General features: G+C 37.4%; 1 protein-coding gene across 3 annotated transcripts; it reads left to right on the top strand.

The window, feature by feature from the left end:
- The first annotated feature begins 7812 nt into the window (after positions 1-7812).
- Positions 7813-11248, top strand: LOC115726846 (transcription factor bHLH111). 3 transcript variants are annotated; one of them, XM_030656927.2, is made up of 7 exons: positions 7813-8254; positions 9121-9772; positions 10066-10188; positions 10272-10337; positions 10435-10500; positions 10791-10832; positions 10919-11248. In XM_030656927.2, exons 1-7 carry the CDS (start codon positions 7905-7907, stop codon positions 11081-11083), a joined length of 1464 nt encoding a protein of 487 aa, XP_030512787.1. In that variant the 5' UTR covers positions 7813-7904; the 3' UTR covers positions 11084-11248. The 3 variants fall into 3 exon arrangements, with proteins under 3 accessions (XP_030512787.1, XP_030512780.1, XP_030512775.1); XM_030656920.2 differs by having other exon boundaries at positions 7814-8254; positions 9124-9772; positions 10266-10337; XM_030656915.2 differs by having other exon boundaries at positions 7814-8254; positions 10266-10337.
- The last annotated feature ends 953 nt before the right edge of the window (positions 11249-12201 follow it).

Here is a 12201-nt window from a genome sequence, read left to right as displayed (position 1 = left end):
TTAAGAGTGCTTGGGGACGCTCGTTACAAGGCTCATACTTTTTTAAGATATTTGTTGCGTGGACTTTTGCAGGGCTGTGATCGATAAAACTCAATGGTTTCAATTAAAAGTTTAGCGGGATAAGTATGATGACAGTCCTAAAACTTGTCATGAATGTACATTTGAATTCTAAATCTTTGAAAAAGTACAATCAAGTCTTAAAGTTTGTCATATTGGTACAATCAAGTCTTTTTGTTAATTCCGTCCAATTATATCAACAAAAAAGGCTAAAACGGCCTTTTTATTATTATTATTTCTCTCTTTAAGTAGCATTTTTAATCATTTTATACCTAAAATGACGTCGTTTTGGTCAAAATTCTAACTTTTTAACCAATACATCAATTAAATTAGATTAAAAACGGCTAATTTTTCTTTTAAATAAAGAACACAAACAAGAAAAAGGAAAAAAAAAAAAAAAAGCCAAGGCCGTAGGTCCTTTTTAAAGAAAAAGTAACTCTTGTTTTAAATAAAATTTAATTAAGATTTTGGTTTTTTTGGTAAAAATAAAATGTAGACAAAAACAATGTCATTTTAGTAAGGTCGCTACCAAGTGGTAGAGAAAAATTTATAAAAAAATCATGTTGGTATTTTTCATTAGCGTAATTGGAAGAAGTTGACGGAAAGACTCAATTGTACTAATTTGATAAATTTTAGGATTCGATTTGAAAGTATTGTGACTCAATCGCACTTTTGTGATGAGTTTTAGAACTTTCGATGCACTTATTCGAAGTTCAATCAATAATGATCGATGAACAATTATATTGTTAAGTTATATTTTGGATTAAAAGTAAATGGATTCTAAAATGGCGTGAAATCTCAAGGACTTTGTAAAATTCAGTTACTAAATAATGCGTAAATAATAGATTGGGAGCAGCTAGAAGATTACATGAAATTTCACAGAATTAGAACAAGTGACTTGCATTCTTGGAGGCTATGCTTACTCAATGTGCGGAACTGAACTGCTAATGAAAACTGAAATGTGTAGAGAAAGTAGAAACGGGAGAAGAGAGTATGAGTGTCTCAAATTTGAAATATCGATCATTTAAGCACCATCTTCGATTTGTCTCACCGAAAATTTAATGTGAATGCCGGAAAATATGATGTGGCATCTTCGGGACAATTTTTATGAAATTTTTTAAAATTCTTTTGGAAACTCTTTATATATATATATTTATATATTTAGAATTTTTTTATTTTGCTTTTGCTTTTTTCTTAGTTTTTTTCCCTTGGCAGAGGGCCTTCGCGGCCCCGCCGATCAAGGGAGAGGGTTTCGTGGCCAGTGAGGGTCATTGGGAAAAAAGGAAAAAAGAAAAAATAAAAATCCAAAATAAATAAAAATAATTATAAATTTCATGTGGGACTAAAAAATTAAATAAAAATTCAAATAGGACAATTTGCCGGAAATGGCACCCAAATGGTTGATTTTACTCTGAAATGGCACTTGAGTAAGAAAAAAAAAAGTTGTGGTACTCAAGTGAGTGTCATACGAAAGGTAGGGCACTTCCGCTATTCTTCCCCCCACAAAAATTACATTGCATTTAAAATAGATGTCATTCACATCAGTTTCTTAGTTTAGAGTTGTAGAACCATGTAGTTAATTAGAAAATTATCTAGTTTAAAATAAGATTTAATGATTTATGTTCCCTAGTTTAAATTAGATAATCACATATTTAGGTAGTTTTCCGTGAAAATCACAAAAATATCATATGCATATCTCGTATATAAAATCAATTTCCTAATTTCCATGTCAACACATTGCCATGTCGCCATAATTTGCATGTCAATTAGAATAATTCTCAATTCTTATATTACATATATATCGCATGTCATAACTTTTATAGGTTATTTATTTGAGTGCCATAACTTTTTTTTTTCGCTTGCTTAAGTGCCACAAATTTGAAATATTGATCATTTAAGTGTTATCGTTGATTTGCCTCGCCGAAAATCGGATGTGGAAGCCGAAAAATTTAACGTGGCACACAAAATAAATTTTTTGAATTATATATTTTTTAACTTTTTAAATTTTTACTTCTTTGATTTTTCTTTTTCTTTTTCATTTTTTCTATGCCGGGGGCCACCAGTGACCCTTTCCAGCCATGAAATCCTCTCCCACTAGCTGAGGGCCACCTCGCTAGTGGCCGTGGGCGAGGGCCTTCACGGCCTCGCCAGCCATGGGCAAGGCGACCCTCATCCAAATCTGGCAAAGGCCGTTGCGCCCTCATCCACGGTTGAAGGGTTCAAGACCCCAGCAACCACGAGAGAGGGCTGCCTTGCCCATGGCTGGCTAGGCAAGGTTGCCATCACCTTGGGCGAGGGGTTTCATGGCTGGTGAGGGTCGTCACGTCGGCCAAGGAAAAAAAATAAAAAGTTCAAAATCAATAATAAGTAATAAAATTATCCACATGTGACAGAAAAATTATATAAACAATTCACGTTGGATGATTTGTCGGGAATCGCATTCAAATGATCAATTTTACTCCGATGTGGCACTTAAGTGAGTGAAAAAAAATTTTATGGCACTCATGTTGTTCTTCTCCCCACAAAAATTACAGTGTATTTTAAATAGACCGCATTCATATTAATTTCCTAGTTTAGAGTTGTTGAACCATGTAGTTAATTAGGAAATTAACTAGTTTAAAATAAGATTTAATTTAAAGTCTAAATTAGATAATCACATACTTGGGTAGTTTTCTCTTTTATCCTTAAAAGTAAATCATGAAAATAACTCATGCTTATCTCGTATATAAAATTAGTTTCCTAATTCCATATCATCATCACCATGTTCACATCGCCATGTCGTGAATCCCACGCCATCATAATTTGCATGTCATATCATAGTAATTCTCAATTCTTTTACCTGTCATCAAAATTATATTGCATATAGATTGCATCTAGATAATCCAAGTCATATGTTATTAGTAAGATTAGCATCATATACACATAATCTATAATTATATTGAATCGATCCCATGGTTTGCATACAGATCAATTTTATTAAAAAGAAAAACCCAAAAAGAAGTAATTGATATTGCATTTAGAAATCATGTCTAGGTCAAGCATTGCATTATTGGGTGCATCCTAGTTAATATTTTGCTGAACACAATGAAAGATTTTTTGCCCTATTTCTAGCAATTTATTTATTGCATTGAGTTGTTAAATGCCATATTATTGATTGCTCTGCACATTATTGGATTGGGATCAAAATCGTCCAAGATTGCTTGCTAAATATTTTTGAAAATACAGTGTAAAATGTATTGAAAGGGCGTAATCTAACCTAACCAAATCCCCATATCTACGAAATCTCTGTTGACAAAAGTAAAGTGTTCTCCTTCACTTTACTTGTGTTTTTACTCGATAGATTGGTGGCGACTTCGAATCGAATCGAATTGCATATTTAATTAAAGTCATGAACTTAAATTGTGATTGGTGTGGGCTTGAGATTGTTTGCGCTAAGTATTAGGCTTAGTAATCGATTAGCTTTCCTTCTGGCGATTCACCTTTAGAAACGTCGCGACACTCATAAGTCCACATTCTGAGTCAATATGGATTATGGTGCTCATATACACACGAGAAAGACAATCCCGACTCTATGGACACCATTTTTACGTCAACCAGAACCTTAACACCCGTAAACTGACTTAACCCATCCAAACCAGATCCCTTTCCAACGCTCAAGCAGCCACCTTTGCCATCCCAGATGAAGTCAGCACGCACCATGTCTAACGGAGTTTCCGCCACCAATCCACCATCATCTCGCTCAGTCCGCTGCGGCCAACTGCCCCCGCTCCCTTCTTTCCCGGACTCCGTCCTGGACCTACGCAATTTACTGGACCATTATCCAATATCAGTTTACGAATCCATTCTGTCAGAAATTGCTGCATCTTTCTATGTCTGATCCCTTTTCTATGTATCTTGATTGATGACTATATAAGGTAATAAGATAAACATAATCTCAATTATAATCAATCAGGGATACGCATAATCAAATGATATGTATGCATAGCAAACTTGAGTTTGAAATCAAGTGAAACAATGCCACAAAAATTTGTTTCTCCAATGAAATAGGTGAGCCGGAGAGTCGATACAAGGGAAAATTACGCCAAAAATGGACCGGCATGCCGAAATACCTTGGAACCAATCCAAAATGGCCAAAAACCGGTTGGAAAAAACGTTCTAGAATTGGTCAGGCCAGTTAGACCATACTAGTCAACGTTGATCAATGGCAGGTGTGCTTGCGCGTGGGGAGTGTGAAGTTGATTTCTAGTGGTTGTTCGAGGCAAAACTTCGGGTTACAGCTCGTCCGAGGGCGGCTAGTCCGGTGGTGCTATCAGCGAATTAGAGAAACTAGGGCTCTTATACCAAGTTGAATAATACAAAAAATAGATTTGAGGGATTTTTAAATATTCTGTATATCTTGATAAAAAATACACAAGTCTATTTATTGATTTTAGTGATGACTATTTAAGGTAATAAGATAAATATAATATCAATTGTGATCACTCAACGATATAAACAACAAAAGAAGATATATGCATAGTTATGAGAAAGGGTAGTGCTTTTTCCACTCCCACTGTGGCTAAAACACTCTCAATTAAAGTATTTTGACAATATTAACTCTTATGGATCCCATCTTTTTTTAAGCATGCATTTTGTTTGGTTATGGTGTCACTTTTTTTTTTTTAATTTTTGTCTTTTCTCATAGGTCCCATTTTCCTCATTTCTTTTTACTTCTCTCCGTCTCTCTTAATTTGACCAAGATTCAAGCCTCAGTAGTTCTATGGAAAAAAAAAAAAACACTCTCCTTTATGGTCGCCTCTCTCACTTGTCATCTAGGTCGAGTCACACTCATTGATTTTTGAATCTTTAACCGAAGTTCGATACCCAAGAACACAATTGACCTAGAGGATATTGCATTGAACTTCTTAACGGCGACCAAAGCATAGAGATTTGAGCAATTGACAAACAATGGAACCTCCTTGTCGGCTAAGGGCTTGGACATGAGGATAGAGTTCGCAATCACCTCTCATCCCTCTCAATTGCCTGCGATAGCAGCTCGACGATCGAGATCGGCGCGGAAGAAGGAGAGACCACGAGGGTGAGGAGGGCCAAATCCTCACCAGTCTAGAGGATTGCCATTCTTGAAGGTGGCATTCTTGGTTTGTGAAAACAACTTAGTGAGAGTAAAAAGGAGAATTCCAGCCATGGATCTAGAGGCAAGTAGGTGATGGTGAATCAACGATGACAGTGACGATAAGGACCAAGAAGATCAAGACGGAGAAGCAGATATTGTTGATAAGCTTGATGAGGATTTGGGCGAGCAGTTTAGCTCCTGGATTTGAATCTCTTCAACATGGGTTCTTTTTGTCTTCATGATTGATCAATCGAAGTGTTTGATGCAAAATGGGAAAACGAATAACAAAGAGCGAAAGAGATGGAGTGAGGGTAAAGAATGAAGAGCTATGAGATGGGTATTTTCACTTACAATAGTTTTGAATTGAAGAAGTGGATATAAAAGGTGATTGGTTGAGTAAGGAATAGGTTTCTACAAATCTGAGCTTCAACTACGTCAATTGCTTGTGTTAGTGAAAAAAATTTCTTTTGTGTTGGTGACGGACATTTTTCTTTTTTCTTTTTGTCAAATTCAGTCACGAACGTTGGGGGGTCACAAAAGCTTGTCTATTATTGGTATGACAGGAGTGTTTTTAGAAAGAAAAAACATAAAAATAAATGATAAAAGGGAAAGTGGCATAAAAAAGATAAAGAAGAAAAGAAAAGGAAGAATGCTTCAAAAATGTAGGACCCACATAGGTTAATATTGTCAAAAACATTGTGTTAGAGAGTGTTTTAGCCACAAGAAGTGAAAAAAGTGTCACTCTATGAGAAATATGAAGAATATATATATATATATATATATATATATATATATATATATATATATATATTAGGGTTAATACTACCAAAAATCCCAAATCGGTATATCCGTGATAAATTCATCCTAAATTATTTTTTTTACTATAAAAAATCCCAAACCGATACACTTATGATAAATTTACCCCAAACTATTTTTTTGACCATAAAAAACTCTAAACTAGTACACCTATGACAAATTTACCCCAAATTGGCACATCCGTATTAAATTTACCTTCCGTTGATTTGCATCAAATTTTATCGTCAAATTACTGAGTTGGATAACACGTGGCCATTAACGGGTGTATCGGTTTGAGGTTTTTACCATTTATTTGTCACATGTGTATCATTTTGGGGTTTTATTTAACAAAAACTAACGCAGGGTAAATTTATCGTAGGAATACTAGTTTAGGATAAATTTATCATAAATATACCAGTTTGAAATTTTCAGTGGTAATAAAAATAGTTTGGGGTAAATTTATTAGAGATATACCACTTTTGGGGTTGTTTGTGGTAAAAAAAAAAATAGTTTGGAGTAGATTTATCACATGTGTACCAATTTAAGATTTTTTGTGGTCAAAAAAATAATTTGAGGTAAATTTGTCACAAATGTACCCGTTTAGGGTTTTTCATGGTATTTAACCTATATTTTATATAGATAGTGTATGTTATTAGGTTGCGTTTGGTCGTCAAGATAAAAGTTAGGATATGATATGTTTTATCCTATTCTGTGTTTGATAGTTGTCTAGGATAGGATAAAGAGAGATATAGCCCGGATAAAAAAATCCTAATGGATGGTTGTAAAAGATATGGATAGGATTTCTTAAGAGAGCAAACACGAGGAGAACTAGGTTTTTACCATTACCACCATCTCTCCTTCGTGTTGGGCCCCCTCTTTGCTACCCCGGGCCGCCTCTCCGGCAATGGCAGGCTGGGGCCTTCGACAAGAAAATCGGGTATCTCCACGATCTCGTTTTTTAATTGGTAGTTTGGCATGATATGATCACGTCCCTCGTTCTTTAATCTTTTAAACAATTCTAAGATTTAAAGAGAGTATCGATATGTTATGAAGAACTCGATATTGATCATTGAATTTCAATGTAGGTCTCTTAGATAACATGCATGAGTGCATCTTCAAATTGCCAAAAAAGGTTGAATAATTCCATTGTTAAGCATTTGTTTACTCACTTGACAAGACAAAGCAGGCAAGCGGGTCATTCTCAAAAGATTCAACTCTAAATCACCCTGGTTATACGGGGTATGCTCGTTCGATGTCGTGCCCGAATTCAAAGGGCACAAATCTCTACTCAACAATAACCCTTTTATCAGAACTCAACATTGAATAATTTCTAAAGCATTATGATATTTCCGCAAAACCGAGCCAATCTCAGCCGCGTCTTTTCTCTGCTTATCCGAATTTATATCTCCAGTTCACCAAACAGTAGATAGGATATGACAAAATTCTTAAATTTCTTATTCTATCCTATCCAATTCTATTTTAACTAGAAATTCGGATGACCATACATAACCTTAAGTTTTTCTAGTTATTTAGTTTCTTCTTTATAGTTTTTTTTTTTTTGGTCGAAGCCTACCCATAGTTGATGGAAAGGCACATTAAATACCTCTCTCAATTTTTTTCTCTACTAGCTAGATTCACTTTCCTTGCACGGCCGTCCCCCAACATGAACGAGCCTGAGCCAAACTCTTCCCGGGCCCAAACCCCATTTTCTCAAAAACTATAATAATTGTCCCCACGAGCCTTAGTGGAAAAACGCAGTCTGCATTTATTATTGTCCCCTCTCCTACAAACGCACGAACTTCGGACGTCACCACCAACGGATATATATCCACCTTTAAATTCCAACCCTCCACTCGGCGCACCCAAAAAAGAAGATCGAAACTTCTCTCTTCCTTGCAATCGGTCCACCGCTTCAGATCCCCGCAGTAGAAGAGAAGACATGGCCGAAGAATGCGCCGAGAGCTCCGTCGCCATCGCCGCCGCTGGGACCGTGCAGCCGGGCAGCTGGTGGCAAGATCCCCATGGAAGCTCTATATCTCCTCCTCCTCCTCCTGCATGGATTCATGGTAGCAACCACAACCCATGGGGCCACCACAACCAAAACCCTAGCTCCAACGACTCCCCCTGTGACGAAGCTGTTTCGATCTCGTCCTCGGCCTATACTAACACATCGATCCACTCGGGACTGACCGTCGAGTCCTCTGGCCGGTTTCTTGAGTCGACTTCCTCGCCAAACGAGTTGATTGGGGAGCATCTTTCTGACCATCATCTCTGGAACCATGTGTTACTGTAAGTCCATGCGCATGATTTTGTACCGATATGGCTATTTGATTATGCAACCGTGTACCTATGTCCATTCTTTTACTGACGAACATGGTAGTAGGAGGGAGGCCGAGCAGTGTAACGTTCCGTTTAGATGCGGCAAACCTCGTGTTCAAATCATAACGATTGTTATTTAAGAGTAAATTCGGGTTCGGGTTCATCACCTTATAACAAAAAGCTACACCTGATGTACAACAACCAGACGGTTTGTGTACATCAAGTTGCATGGTTTGGATACCCGTATTAAAAATAGCACGTACGAGTCTAGTAGGACAAATTAGGTTGATGTGCGTCTAATCGATATCGGTGAAAAAGAACAACTTTTAAGAAAATAATTGGACAAAAGGGTGATTGTGGTGGTAGGTGTGGATTAGGGGTATCAAGAGACTGGTATTATTATTTATTAGTTAGAGCAAGAGAGTCTTGCTACAATTGAAGGAGATAAAACCAGAAATCTTCGGGTGGTCACTGCAACTAATCTAATATCTCTAAAGAGAGTTGAGATCGTCACAAATTAGGTTATATACAAATCATATATATGTAAAATTCTGCAACCATAGAGATTAAGATTGCAAACGACCCTCAATGAGACGATTTCTGCACACAACATAATGCTAAAAATAAACATAAGCTATCAACTTTCTCCCCTAAATATAAGCTGTCAATATATAATTGTATCTTCATGCTGGTTTTTTAATTTTTTTTTTTTAATTTTATGAAGCGTCTTCCTTTGCGAAACCCATGCAGAAGTGTCTCTCCTTGGACCATTTTCTTTACTTTCCTAAGAATACACGCATATATTTACCTCCATACATGTCTATCTATCTGCGTAGAAGTGTCGGAAGCGGCGGAGATTTACACAGCCACCAGCACGAGGTGCCCGAGAACCTTCTCGATTCCCTCTCCTCCAAGACCATGTCAAACCTGAATAGCTTCGAACCACCAAGTGCAACCTCCTCGTGCAGCAATTACTTGAAGAAATCAGGCAACACTTACAACATTTGGGACTTCCCAAACACCAGCCTCAACGGGTCGACCTTCATGCAAGGCCAGAGGTTTAGCTCGAATCATAAGCTGTCCACATCCGTCGGCGACTGGTCAATAGCACCTCCCGACCCGGAAGTCAACCTCCCCTTCGGCTCGAGCCCAATGTCATTGAGCTCCTCCTCCACGTGTCACGGTCTGTGCGGGTCGACAATCTTACGCCCTCAATATAGTGGCGAGCTCGAAGCATCAGTTGGAACAGCACTGTTCAGGAGATCGCCGAGCGTTTACAGTAGTAACAATGTTCTTGGAGACGGGTTTGGGCCTACGAACGCGTCGATCACGGCAGATAATGGTAGATACTACGGCGGAGCAGCTGGTTCCTCGTCCAGAGGCTTCGACGACGACGATACGTCATCCTCTTTCAGCAGCAGAATAGGGAGGCGCTTCAAGACGTTGAATTTATCCGACTGTAAGATCAAGCCTGTGTCGTCTCCCCCGGTAAGTATGCAAGCGGGAGAGATTAAGTCAATTAGGTTTTATTGATCAACACTTAGTTCACCATGAACTGAACGACATAAACCGTTACATGTGCGGATTTCACGTGAAATTCAACTGATCTAACACAATCATGGTATTATCAAAGTCATTTATGATAAATAGGAACTTGTCACACATGTTTGGTGGATTTACATTGAACAAGAGCTTTTACTTCCCTTTTTTTTTTTTTGGTCTGATTTTTTTATTCGTATGAACGAGAGCTTATTGCTATGATAATCTTCTACAACATGTAGGTAAGGGCCAACATGAGAGGACAAGGAAATACAAGTGAGGGCAAAAAGAAAAGATCAGAAGACGGTTCGGAGACGGTCGCCAAGAAACCAAAGCACGAGAGCGCCGCAGTTTCATCTTCCAAGGTAATAATTTATAACAAAGTGAATTGATTCGCAATTTGGTATTAATAATAAAGTTATTGTTTTTGTTTGTGCAAAAGATGCAGGTAACGAAAGTCAAGCTTGGGGACAGGATTACAGCCCTTCAGCAAATTGTGTCGCCATTCGGAAAGGTCTGGTTTTATTTTATTTGTCGAAAGATAAAAAAAAGAAGAGCCACCAACACTACCCTTTTCTTCTTTCTAACATCTAATTTCAATTTATATTCAGACCGACACTGCATCGGTTCTAATGGAAGCGATCGGGTACATAAAGTTTCTCCAAGAGCAAGTGCGGGTAATATGTTCTCCAAAGTCATGATCGTGACTCGTACTTCAACAATGAGTAGAAAAGCAAGCAAAAAGGGCTACACATATATTACGTCAGCCTTCCAATTGTTGACGGAATAATTGAAAAATTATAACAGTGAGCTAATAAAAATTCTAGTACAACTTATCATGTTTCTTGATATGTTATTATTTGATCATCCAGAGCAAGTTCAGGCCACTTTTTGCTCGTTATATCGAATCACAAATCCAGAGTGATTATTAGTGTTGTTAATAGTGTTCAATCCCTTCCCTATGCAGCTGCTAGTGAGCAACCCCTATTTGAAGACGAATCCCCACAAGGTGAATAAATTCCATATGCTTCTCTAGTAACTCTGTTTTGTGAAATGTAGATTTGGAGTTACATGCTTAACCCTAAACATTTGCAGGATCCATGGGGAGCGTTGGATAGGATAGAGAAGGGAGATTTTAGGGTTGATCTCAAAACCAGAGGACTTTGCTTAGTCCCGGTCTCGTGCACACCTCAAGTCTACCGCGACAACACGGGGTCGGACTACTGGACGCCGCCATATCGAGGGGTTCTATATAGGTGAAAGAGTCTCGTGCGCATATAGGATAACAGCTTTGATTAGTCCATTCCTTATAGGATGTATGCAATCAATAAGCTCACTGTGTACTTTGTTATAAAATTGGACACCAAAGTGATGGAAACTTTGAAACTCAAGCTTTGAGTAGTTAATTGTGGCGCGGTTGTAGCAGGTATTGGCTTGTCTTCACCCTCTGACCTAACTCTCTTGTAAAAATAAAAAAGTTGGAGGCAATAGACCAACTTCCAAGTGTTTATACCATCATATCATACGAATATATATCATCTCTAGTGACCATAAGCTTGAATCATGAGTTGGCAAATATAGCGAATACATATGGCCATTATATAGAAGTAATTGTTTACATGATCTACTTTGTATTCCATGACCTACTAATATGTTGTTGGTTATTACTAGCTCATAAGCTAAATGATGGTGCTGAAGTTATGTACACGCCAAATATGATACCAATACGGCGTTGAGAACAGCTCGGGATGAAAACAAGTCGAACTTCTCATGTACGGTTCAGAAACTAAGGTGCGTGCGAAGGAGCAGCTTTAAGAAAGTAGGAGAGTTTCCCAGATGTCAACTACTTGATTGAACGAACTAATTGGGAAGATAACTGTTATATATTTATACTAGTGATTTCATAAAAGAAGCTGCTAGCTTGCTAGCTTGACGGGATTGTCAGTCATTTCTGACCTCGCAATCTCACAATCAATGAGTGCTTTATGGAAAACACGCGGTGATGGTATGTGGTTCTACGGTTAAGATTGTATTGTCCATGATATTCTACTTCCCCTTTCATAAAATCCTATAGGAAGCATCGACCTTTCATTTTTTATATCGTGTTTAATTATATGATTAATACCATGAAAAATCCCAAACCGGTACACTTGTGATAAATTTACTCCAAACTATTTTTTTTATCATAAAAAATTTCAAACCGGTAAACCTATAACAAATTTACCCTAAACTATTTTTTCGACCACTAAAAATTCAAAACTGGTACATATATGATAAATTTACCTCAAACTAATTATTTTGACGACCAAAAATGCCAAACTGGTATACATGTGTTAAATTTACCATTCGTTAGTTTTCGTTAAATTGGATTACTACCA

The sequence above is a fragment of the Rhodamnia argentea genome, chromosome 6 (assembly GCF_020921035.1).
Source record: "Rhodamnia argentea isolate NSW1041297 chromosome 6, ASM2092103v1, whole genome shotgun sequence".
NCBI classification, from domain to species: Eukaryota; Viridiplantae; Streptophyta; class Magnoliopsida; order Myrtales; family Myrtaceae; genus Rhodamnia; species Rhodamnia argentea.
Note: the sequence above shows the minus strand (reverse complement) of the source record. Positions and strands in the feature narration are given on the sequence as shown.